Below are 12,500 nucleotides of genomic sequence, written 5' to 3'. Positions count from 1 at the left end.
TTGGTGCACACTGAGAAGAAGATGAAGGTGCACCAGGTGTGGTCTTGCCTCTGCATGGGATTTGTAGTTTTTCGCTTCTCTCCGCTGAATTATTCAGACCAAACAACAACAGCACAGCTGAATGTAAACCCTTGGTGGCCTGAGAAAGGTTAAATATTTCAGACAATGTGGGACCCTGACAGAATGAGGTAAAAGGCTTTGTCATGCAAATGTAATGCTTGATCCACACTCAACAAAAAGAAGATGCTGAACAGAGCTTGTCAATCCTTTGCAGCCTACTACAACAGCTGGCTATTCTCTGATGAATAGAGAGCTTAGCTTTTGATGCCCTGAAAGTTGCTAAACACGTCAGTGTGTCTAACAGAGATGTGACCTTTTCCCCAGCAACGCAGACAACCACACAGCCAACACAGTCAAAACAGCCTGTCTCATTTACCAGTGGACTCTTGTGATTGACATTTCATTGAGGGGTAATCTGAGGTGACATAGCAGTGGCTAACAGAAGATGATACTGTGTGTGTGTGTGTGTGTGTGTGTGTGTATGTGTGTGTGTGTGTGTGTGTGTGTGTGTGTGTTCGGCAGAGAAACCCTGACCAGAGCCATATTGGCGTGCACGCACACACACACACACACACACGCAGACACACACACGCAGACACACACACACTGCGCAACAGTTGGCATTTGAGTCCCTGAGTGGGGTGATGCTCAGGTAGACCTTTGGAAATGTTGCTCTTTGCCTCCCTCTCATCCAGTGTCTCAGGCAGTGGTCTCATCCTCCCCTCCCCTCCTCAGGGTGCCTTCCCTGGGGGATAGCTGGACCTCCAGCCATTCACCTCCAGGACTAGTCAACATCAAGCCTCCTTGCTCTGTATCAAAAAAAAAAGTTATTTGTTTATTTAGATTGATTTAGAATGATTTATTAGAATTAGAAAAGTACTAATGTAAACAGGTTATTGAAAAAAATCAGAGCAATACAATGGCGTTTAACTTGTGTAGGTTGTGAACTTTGAACCTTTATATCACCAGCTATTTGCATATGCACATATTGACTCATTTTTTTTTCACAAACCCTATTTGCTGTGCTGCACCAGTGGTAATCAATCATAATGAGTACATTATGAATATTATATTTAGTGCTTCTCGCACCTCAGCGGTTCTTTGTCCTCCGTGCCTAAGCGGCGGCAGGTCTGCGTGACCTTTGTGAGCGCACAGCGGAGCTTTTGTTGCTCTCGCAGTCAGAACACTTTGATTCTGAACAGAGCTAAAGTGAAGCCTGATGGGCCAGGCCAACTTGTCGGTTGCTATGGTGAGGCCCAGTTCAGAGCGCTCTCGCCACTCTGGGCTGGAGGACGCCTCTCTGGCTTTCTTTGGAGGGCATGTCAGTCGAAATGAGATACTGAGATGCTACTCAAACATAGCTTTTGGAAAAAAAAGCACTGTTGTACATTTAAGTGGATATTCTAAAGATCTCTCTGCCTCTCCCTCTCCCTCTCTTTCTCTTTCTAATTCTCTCCTTGTATGTATGTCCACAGTATGTGTATGTATTTGTATGCAATTTATTATTAATGTAATATTATTAATCATACATCATACAGGAATATCACTGCAGGTGCTTATTACCTAGTATTATCTTAAGTACCACTGTGGGAATTTAACAGTTAAGAAAGAAGGAAAGAAAGAAGAAGTAAGGAAAGAAGTGAGGAACTCTAACATTGAAGTGGAAAATTGAGAAATGGCAGAAGGAATAAAACAGAGTGATAATTAGAGTGGCAGGCACGGTGGGGCCTTGGTTGGCAGGTTTGTACGGTGAGCTTTGCTTGAATATCCTCAGGCCAAAGCTATTAACGGGAACTGCCAATGAGTTTGGAAACAACTGCTCTCTGTTTACTAGGCAGGGAGAAAACTGCCAAAATAATGTGTGCGAGTTTATGCTTGTTCGTATGTGAGTATTTGTGTGTGTGTGTGTGTGTGCCCTCTATATGTTTTTGTGAGATACTTTATACTTTATGTATTTATAGTATGTTCTCTATAGAGGTACTTAATTGTGTTATCTCTATGTGTGTACATATGTGTCTATTCATGGGAGAAGACACCGTGAAATTGACTGTCAGGATTTATTGGCTGCAGAATAATGTCTGCGTCAGAGGGTAAATCAGTCTGTCTCACTGTTTGTATGTAGCAAAAGAGCATAGCAGTAACTGAACCAAAGATGACCAATTAATTTCTATTGATGGACATTAAATAGGTTTATCTAATGTGTTCATCTCAGGACCACAATGTACATTTGTGACTATAGCTGCAGCCAGTGGATGATTTTAACACATTTTTTAATGGATATGATTGGTTAATGAGGATGTCTGTCTTGTTTCTCCATCACAGCGATTGGTGGAGGCAGCAGAGGAGGCTCACCTGCAGCATGAAGAGGATCCTGATCTCCAGGTGAATACCAACAGCCATTACTGCTCTGTGCTCTCCCTAGATGAAATCTGCACAATCACACGACCACCCCTGTTAGCCCTTACCCATTTATAATATAAAGAAAAGTACAATACAGCCATGCAAACAGCAGTTGCAGAAAGTAAAATCACTGCCACTTTCTAAAGTATGACCGACAACCACGGATGAATTAAAGATCGCACGCACCATTCGCTTTGACCATCAGGTAGGTTTCTCCGTTCTCAGGGATGCGGCGTAAGGTCAGAGAGAATAGGAGCCCTCCTGTCTGCCCCGTGGCCGTGAGCACCACAACGACACCGCTGGGTAAAAGACCTGAGGCCAGCAGACAGACAAACAATCAAACTGACAGACAGACAGACAGACAGACAGACAGACAGACCGACAGACAGACAGGCGGACAGGTGAATGAGACGCTCTTTGCCCTGTCAGTCCTCTGGCTGTGGCGGTGGCAGGTGGGCGATTTGCATTCCGAGCCCCGGCACCACCAGCACCACCTGCACCACCACGTACGGCCCTGCCTTCAGCACCACGGACAGCTCCAATCAGAGGCCTGTCATAGATTCTCGGTCAGACAGCGGGTGGGCGTGCTTGCTCAAATTAAATACTGTGACAGTGAGTTATCAAAGGGCTCCAGTCACTGTCCTGGCAGCTGATGGCCAATGCTGCAATGAAAAGCTGACACTGAAATGACACTTTAATTACAGGCAAATTCCAGTTTGTGTGAGCTCAATTTGTGGGTATCAATAACAAACTTCATTATGTCCGTAATTGTAGAGGAGAGAAAAACTCTTATCCATTCTTTCTGTTTACAACCACGATACTTCCCCATAAACCCCACCTGGAGGAGAGGAGATAAGTAGAGCAGGGAGAGGAAGAAGGTATCTGAAATGCACTTTGTTGTCAGATTGCATTCTTTTTTTTTTTTTTTTTGTATTCTTTGGGCGTTTTATGCCTTTAATGATAGAGACAGTGGAGAATCGACAGGAAGTGAATGGGAGAGAGGGCAGGGGTGGGAGCCGGAAAGGACCTGGGGCGGGAATCGAACCCGGGTCGCCGGCGTACGATGCAGGTGCCCCAGCCAGTTGCGCGCCACAGCTGGGGCCAGAATGCATTCTAATGGAGGAAAGGGCAGGCTTATGTTGGGAGGACTGGTGATGAGAGTGATAGTGAAAAGGTGAAAGGTCACAGAGAGGCATACATGACCTCTGGATCCTGGCCTTTATCTTGATCTACTCTCTCTCTCCCTCTCTATATCTCTCTCTCCAATTTTCTTTTGTTCTTTCTGTTGCACTCTCCCTACCTCTCTGGCACACACACAGACATACACACACTCTTTCTGTCTAATTCTCTCTTTCTGACTGTCCCTATTCAAACAGGCACACTGACTGACTGACATACTCTCTCTCTCTCTCTCTCTCTCTCTCTCTCTCTCTCCTCTGTCACATACATGCATACACATGCAGGCTCTCAGGCACGCACGCACGCTGGCACACAGGCACACACACACGCAGGCAATCACGCTCACTCACACACCCGCACAAACGTGCTGAGGTGTGAAAATGGGAACTCCTCTTGAAGTCGTCTCTCTCTCTCTCTCGCAGCCTGTTTATGTGTCAGTGGGATTAAGAAGCTGCTTGAGACAACAGCATGGGCCCCTTACTTTATTACTGTTACGCTCTATTAAAGAGAATCAATTGTTAATCTTGCCTCAGAGAAATAACCCTCTCTCATCTCATCTCTTCTCTTCTTGGCACTCCGCGACTCTGCTCTACTTTTTTGGCCCTCTCGGTCCTCTCCTCTCTGGTTCCTTAACCTCTCTCTTTCTTTCTTCTCTTCTTTTGGGCACTCTTTTTAACCCTCACCTCTCCTCGTGTCTCTTTTTCCACGATTCCTGCTCTCACTTTCCTCCACTCAGTATCCACCTTATTCCTTTACCCGGAATTCTGGCCGGTTTTCAACTTCCATTCATTCTGTTAACATTATAGCTTTGTGCGTTCTCAGTACGCTATCTAGAATATGCTTCAACTTAGATTTCTTTCGAAATGTTGACAATTCTGCCCTCAGCATGGATATGCTATAATATAACCGATATAAAATAGAAAAGTTTACTTTTATATGCGTTATGATATGTTAAGCGCTGTCAACCGTCACGTTAAAATAGATACAACAATACAAAATAAATACAACGCAGCTTCGCCGGAAATGGAAACACATTTTCTGAATACTGAGGTGTCATGGCGACGCCCGTTGTTGGCTAAGGAATATTGTGGTTACACTAGTTCTACTTGCCAAAGCCAGTCGATTAGAAGGCAGTCAAGAGCAGTGGATATCAGTGGAGGGAGTTGTGAAGATGATGGGGATTTGTGTTTGCGGGTGACACTTGGGTAAAGGGCAGCCCTGTGTCTCATGCTATTATCCAACCACAGACCCCTGAGTGATTAGCTCGATCCTTCCTGATTGGACACCTATGGCTTGAGTCACCACTGATGGTAACAGAGACGGCGAGGATGAGGATGATGGTGGTGATGATGGAGATGGCGGTGCTGATGATGGTTATAATGACAGCCATGATTAAAGTAATTACTGTGGAGAGACTGCAAATGCAATGACCTCACGGTAGTTGCTATGGGAATGTGTGCCTTGTAATTACGTATACGTCATTGCCGCAGAGGGAATGCCGAGGTAATATGTGCGCTCGCCGCAATTTTATCTGCCATGAGAAAAGCCAGCAGCGATTTTTGTAGCTAATTATCCAGGGGTCAGCAGGCCTGGACACACATCTATAATGGCTCTTGTTTTAAAGCAGGAGAAAATCATCTGAAAAGCTTTCAGCTGTTTGAATGCTCACAGATTATCCTTAGATCACCTGTTTGCTTCTGGGTTAAGTAAGGGGATTATCATGCATTTCGCTCATGGCTCATTTATGGGATGCATATGCATGACGCAGCTTAGAGCAGACTTGTGTGTTGAGTGAGTAGGACCAACTCTTGGGAATGCTCGTCGACTGGGTTTATTTCGAGAGGGGCCACTAATGCTCATCAACAGTTGCAGGAAGTCTGAATGGTGGGCTCTCCCCTTTCTCTGATTGGCTGGCGTATTTTAGTCGTGCGAAATGGAGCGAGCTGATAGGTCCTCACGCCGGTTTCCATATCAACTCAGGAAGCCTTGGCGGATGCCTGTAGGATGTAGTTTTGGCACAGAAGATGGCGAGAGGCTGGTAATTATCGTGAGTGCTTCTAAAAATACTATGGAGGAATGAGAGGCTGCAGGGTGAAGCATCCACTCTCTCTCTCTCCTCACTCTCTCTCTCTCTTTTTCTCTCTCTCTCTCCATCCCTCTCTGTGTCACCTCTCTGTATTTCTCTCTCTCCCTCTCTCTCCAAACTGTTTGTGTGTGTTTTTTGGCTATTGGGTACATATTTGGCTTGCAGCGAGAGAGATATGACTCTGTCTTATCTGCTCATTCCAGAGCTCTTCCTCACCCATGTGGAATTGGCTCAGTAATCTATTCTACTGATTTCTCTCTCTCTCTCTCCCTCCCTCCCTCTCTCTCTCTCTCTTTCTCTCTCTCTCTCCTGCCCTCTCTCGTTTCCCCCCCCCCTGTATTTCTTCTCCTCCTCCCTTTTTACTCCTGATGTTCATGCAAATAACTCAGAAGGATTCATTCCTCCGCCTCTCGTGCCATGGCAAACAAGAGCCCTGTGTTCCATTCTTCTCTCCGCCGGCGACACCAAAGCAGCCGCCGGCCCCCCTAACTGGTCTGGAGGACTCGCCTCTGTGCGCTCCTCTGAAGTTTTTTTTTTTTTTTCCTCCACCCTCTGTTGCTTCACCCCCCTCCCGCCCCTCCGCATCCAACGGCCTCTCTTCCTCTCTCCCCTTCAAAAGGGGAGGCGAGGGGGGGGGAATATTTGTGCCGGGTTTGGAGCCGTCTGAGGCAATCACGCCTCCACAGATCCTGTTCTCTGCCCCAGCAGGGCAGCTTAATTCCACAGCTCCGTAATGCGCAATTACAGGCCGATTTGGGGGACGTCAGATGTGATTTCCGTGGCCGTCGGTAATGTCGGGGTGAACGTATGGATGGGCCACTTAGGATGTGGTGCCAAGGTTGGGGACAAAGCCCAGGAGGCCCAGTTTACTGTGGAAATAGGAGGCACAAGTGTGTGTGTGTGTGTGTGTGTGTGTGTGTGTGTGTGTGTATGTGTGTGTGTGTATTTCCACACACTTTAATCTGTGTTTGAGTTAAATACACCACTTTATTGGCTAATGAAATTGAAAATGAAACACCAAGGCCTTAAATGTGTTAACTCATAATAAGATTAGAGAATTAGAGAAACCAGGTGTAGTGTGTATCTGGGATTGTGATTGTGTTGTGTCATTGTGCCTGTGTGTGTGTGTGTGTGTGTGTGTGTGTGTGTGTGTGTGTGTGTATATGTGTTTTTTTACAATTAAATTATTTAGTAGCATTCTGTCAGATGTGTGTTCATGTTGTTATGAAGAAGATTTGACTGGAGATTCCATTACATGTGAAATGTAACATACTGTAAGAAGCTTGCTACCACTGTTAATGTTAACATTTAAGCATCCCCCTTTCTCTCACACACGTGCACACACACACACGCACACACACACACACACACACACACACACTCCTTTCTTCTTTCTTTTTTCTCACCCTCTCTCATTTTCTTTTCCTTCTCTCCATCCCTGCCTCCCTCCCTGCCTGGTGTTCTGGTTGACAGTGATAAATTACTGCCTCCACTCAGCCTTCTCTGTCACATATCTGGCTTAAGAAGTCACCGGAGAGAAAAGTTCTGGAGTCTTTTTATAAATCCTATGAATTGCACTTTAAAAACACCTATTGCCTTCAGCATTTCACTCCGTCTCTCTCTCTCTCTCTCTCTCTCTCACACACACACACCCATAGTATATACTCTTTCTCTCTCTCTCACACACACACACACACACACACACACACATACACACACGCATGCACAAACAGCCATGTGGTTGTACAGCGATACCAAGAAGTAATTTTCTCCATAACAAAAATTGCCATCTCTTTTCAGCCCCTGGGTGCAGTTCCGGACATGAAAGTCATTGTTGAGCCGTCAGGGAATAGGTTACAGTGATGAGCGGCGAATTCACTCAGGAGACATGGCTCCCCTTTGCGCCGTCTCCAAACCTGCTTACTCTCTGATGACAGAGTCTGGTAATACCCTGCAGATAGCACACTCGCGTGCACCCTATAAATGCTCCTTGATTTGCCAGACGAGCACATGCCAACTTGTGATTGACATAAAAATAAATACCCTGTTGAGTCATATTTGATTTTGAAATTGGCAAGGAGACTTTGCTAGTGGACATTTGCTAATGTTATGTCCCCTTTGTAAGCTCTAATACTTGGGTTCTAGAAATTGACATTGACCTACTGACATTTGCTCACATTTATGGACTTTACTGACATTTTAGAATCCATCAGCCAGAATGTGCATACTGGTTACTTGAAATTGTAATTTTAGACAGCTGTAACTGGGCTTAATAGGACAGTGGATGCCAGTGGTGTAAGAAGTATTCAAATCCTATTCTTAAGTGAGAGTGTCAACACGGAAGTGTAAAGATACTTTCTCTCTCTCTCTCTCTCTCTCTCTCTCACACACACACACACACACACACACACACACACAAAGCACACATGTGTCTGCGCTTTGTGAAAAACATGGTTTAAGTGAAACTGCATAAGGATTAGCAGCAGCATAATTTAAAAAGTGTCGTACAAAAAGTACTGAATTGTTCCCACTAGTATAGCCACTGTTTTTAATCCTATATGTATGAAAGATTAAGCTAAGCTTAATAAGCTTGATATATTACCATTGTGCAAAGTCTTCATTTTAAAAGTAACTAGCCACTAAAACCGTCAAATAAATGTAGTGCAGGAGAAAGTCCAATATTTACCTCTGAAATGTAGTGGAGTGGGTGCATAAAGTAGCATAAATTGAAAAATCCTCCAGTGCAATAGAAGTACCTGAAAATGGTACTTAAGTGCAGTACTTGGGTAAATGACTAGTAATTATTTACTTTCCACCACTGATGGAAGAGTCTGCTAGCTCTTCAGACAGACCTTGGTCCAGCCTACAGTCAGTGAATGCAGGCTGAGGCAGATTTCTGGGAATTGCTCTGTTGTTGTGGAATCAGAGCTCTGGGGATGTGTCTAATCTCCACCCCTCCGCCATCTGTCCGAGGTAAGATGGCCGCCGGGCACTCGCACATCTGCCCGTCTGCTCCTGTAAGTCCGTCTCGGATGACCGGCGCGATTTAAGAAGACAGGGCCAGCGCAGGGCAGGAGTGCGGTGGCTGGCTTGAATTTTGATGCCAAATCCATGTCCTCCTCCTATCAGTGCTGTCTATCTGGCTATCTTTCCCCTGATGTGCATTGGCGATAGGTGAAAGTCAAGGCACTTTATTCCTAGAGCAGTAATCTCTATTATTCATATTTTTTAAAGTTGTCTTGAAAAAAAAAAAACCTTGCGTTAAAACTCTTGTTATCACTTTCCTACCTGCTCAAGCTCATGGGCTTATGTCTGCTGGAGATAAGGAGGAAATGGGGAAGATGAACTTGATATGCTTTCGATGATTTTCAGTTTGAAATGCATGATACTCTGCTTTACTCGGTTTGCTATTTTCACTCTGAATTTGCACTCTCGATTTGTCTGTGTGTGTTTTTTCCATGAGTAAGTACACTGTAAGTGGATTGGGATTCTGCATTTGGCCTGTGAAGATTTCTGTTTATGAATGAGTTCAAGGTCAGTTCAGTTCCCCCTTTTTTTTAAGCACACCTGTAGTGATAGATGCTGACATGACCAGTATGTGGAATCATGGCCTGATTTCACCTGTTTTTATGGATTGAATGTTGATTCAATGCATCTCCCGGGACTGTTAAAAGTGAAAGATTTGCTTGGGAGACTGGAGACGGTGCTCTTTGCTCCCTTGGCTTTATTGATGTCAGATTCTGTTTGAAGTCGCTGTTTACATACTGAACAATGTTCCGCTTCCTCCCTCTGCAGCCCAAGGTTACAGGTTATACGAATGTTTTGGCTAGGACATGCTCAGGGATGTGGTTTTATGGCTGTTCACTTTCAAAGGGCTCCCCGCTGTTTGGTGCCAACAGCTGCTGGCTATCTTTACCTTCGCCAGCCAAGCATAGAACAGTTCCATCCGACTTCAAAATGGGATTTTTTTCTAGAGTTACAGAGAGGTAAAACGACATTCATAGTAGCTAAAATATGCCTCATAAATTTGGGGTAATTGGGAGATAGAAGATTAATGAGCAAGTTGTTAACTCAAGCTGGGCCTTACAGGAGTTACACAGCCCTGTCTGATTTAAGATTGAAGGACTGTGTAGGCTTTGCGATAGCGTTGGTCTGATGAGGTTTTAAATGGTCCTTTAATGATGTCCAAGTAGAGTTGAGAGTTGTTCTTTTACCGGAAACTGAACCATTCTCCATACCTTTCAGCATAGTGCATACATTGCTACAGTACATTCCTACAGACTGTAAAGTAAAGCTATTACCTGAAGAAAGAGTTTCTTTGAGCAGATTTCTCCTTACAAAAGGAAGGTATTACAGGAGACAAACAAATGTTTTCTAAGTTTATTTCCCATGCTACTGCTTTTGAAAACAAACAACTGTAGCCCTAACGTAACATGAAAGACTGGGTGACAAATTGAACGTTGTCTTTGAGGTGGCAGGTTTACATGTCAGCTCAGCCTCCCAAAAAAAAACTTTGCTAAGCTTCCATGGCAGCAGGGATAACACCATCCCTCAAAGCTGCTAATTCTAAATGCATTCGTATTCACTCGCAGTTTTGAAATGCAAATGCATTAAACGAAGCCTCGTCATTTAGTTGCTAGAGTATCAGCCTCTCTCTTCCCTTCTCTCTCTCTCTCTCTCTCTCCTTCTCTCTCTCTCTCTCTCTCTCTCTCTCTCTCACACACACACACACACACATTTCTTACTCCTCGCTGTCTATCCCACACGGTTTTTCTCTGTATGTGTTTGTGTGTGTGTGTGTGTGTGTGTGTGTGTGTGTGTGTGTGTGTGTGTGTGTGTGTGTGTGTGTGTGTGTGTGTGTGTGTGTGTGTGTGTGTGTGTGTGTGTGTGTGTGTGTGTGTGTGTGTGTGTGTGTGTGTGTGTGTGTGTGTGTGTTTGTGTGTGTGTGTGTAAGTGGGTGTAGGGGCAGGTAACCTTTTGCATGCATTAGAGCCTGTGTTAGCCAAATGGCTTGTTAACCCTAAGATCTTGTCATACATTAGCAACTAATGCACTTTCTGTCTCTGTAGGGCCAGTTTTATACTCAGCTGATGAAAGATATTCAGTCCTGTGTACACTTGATCGGTGAGACTAAACCCAGGTACTGTATGTAGTGACTTTCAGGGGCCTGCCTCTGTTGTTGCGCGAGCTCGGCTACATTTCCCCAAACAGACTTTTGCGGCGTATGTTCCTTTTGAGGATGTGATTATGTGGAGCGGTGCGCTAAGAAAGGATCATTAGCGCAGACAAGCTGTGCGGATGTGTGCTGAAGTTCCAGTGGCGTGTGTTGACATAATCGGGGATTTGAGAGCTTTTGGGTTTGCAGCTGTGGAGGAGCGGAGTGTCAAGGTGATGGACTCAATCCCTCGGCCTGTGGTGGGTCTTAGCCGCGGCCTCGGTCACCACCCGCCCACCATCATCTTACATCGTCTTTACAGCACCAGCCAGACAGACAGACAGACACACACACACACGGACACACACACACGGAGAGCTCCTTCACAGTGTCATATTTGAAACAAATTTGCCTAGCTTTAGTCTCTCTAGTCTCGCACCCTTTGGATCAATAGTAATTGTCTTTGTGTAAGTGGCTGTTTGTTATTAGTGCGCACAAGAGAGTCCCTTTGCTGCTTCGCTGCCCTCCCCCTATTCTTTCTCTGTATGTGTTAGTGAGCGTTATTGCTTTAGATAGCACAAAATGTGTACATTTGTAGAGATAAGAAATTCCAAAGGCAGTGATACACCAAATGGTTGATTTTTCTTTCTCATGAGTGCAAAATACGAGTTCAATTAGAGCCTATAATGCCCTATATAAAAAAAGGTACCCAAATTGAACGATGATAGCACATCAAAACAAGGGCTAAGCTAAGCATCCTAATGAGGATGTGTCCTACTTAGGGGCCGCCATGGAGTCCACCTGAAGTGCTTAAAGTGAGAGGCAGATTGGTGCTGTCTGTGGAGCGGCACGGTGAATGTTCCCGCCGTGGCACAGCTCCCATCTGAGACAAAGGAGATCACGCTCCCGCTGTGCTTCCCTTTCACAGGTCGTCTCTCTCTCTCTCTCTCTCTCTCTCTCTCTCTCGACACCCAGACACGTTCTTAGAAAAACCTGCTCTGGGCTAAATTGGTTCATTCATCTTAGTAGTGGGACATTCTGTGCTGTCACAAGCAGGATGGTACTGTAGCTCAAAGTGCGGGTTTGTGCTGAGTTGGTTGAGCCTCTCTCGTTTTTTTTGCAGTCAGTTAGCGAGTCTGTTTATTTATTTATTATTTTCCATCACTGGAGAAAATCCATTGAACTGGAAGTTTTACACGGCGGAGAGGTCAACGTGAACCTTTGAACATGTTTCCGAAGGGGGGAACACGGTGTGCTTTTCCAACACGACGCCACCCGCACGCCGACTGAACTTGTGCAAAAGAATCACATGTGATCAAAGGAAGTTACAGAAGCTCCATGTTTCTTTTGTCTTGCCCTATAAGTGTAGCAGCCCAACATGGCCTCCGTGAGCAGAGAGGATGATGGGAAGGTGGTGGTGGGGGTGGGGGTGGGTGTAGGGTGGGGTTGATGGGATGATGTCTCTTTCTCGGTCCAAAGCGAGGAGTTCCTGACAGTAGTTCGGCATTTTATTTTATTTTTTAAGTTAGCCTACATTATTGGAGTCAGAGCCATATAGATACATGTATGATAATGGCTCTGATCGGAGTGTTCCGTTTCCAAGCTGCGCACGCAGCTCCA

At 45.2% G+C, this 12,500-nt stretch overlaps 1 protein-coding gene across 1 annotated transcript in view; it reads left to right on the top strand.

The window, feature by feature from the left end:
- The window catches only part of cacna2d3a (calcium channel, voltage-dependent, alpha 2/delta subunit 3a), a 161,179-nt gene that overhangs the window by 9,890 nt on the left and 138,789 nt on the right, over window positions 1-12,500 (top strand). Inside the window, exon 3 of the mRNA XM_062542042.1 lies at window positions 2,383-2,442. Coding sequence (XP_062398026.1) covers window positions 2,383-2,442 — 60 coding nt within the window. The remainder of the gene's footprint in view (window positions 1-2,382; window positions 2,443-12,500) is intronic.

This window comes from Sardina pilchardus, chromosome 7 (genome assembly GCF_963854185.1).
Source record: "Sardina pilchardus chromosome 7, fSarPil1.1, whole genome shotgun sequence".
Classification (NCBI taxonomy): Eukaryota; Metazoa; Chordata; class Actinopteri; order Clupeiformes; family Clupeidae; genus Sardina; species Sardina pilchardus.
The sequence above is the reverse complement of the archived record's forward strand: the minus strand, read 5'-3'. Positions and strand labels throughout refer to the sequence as shown.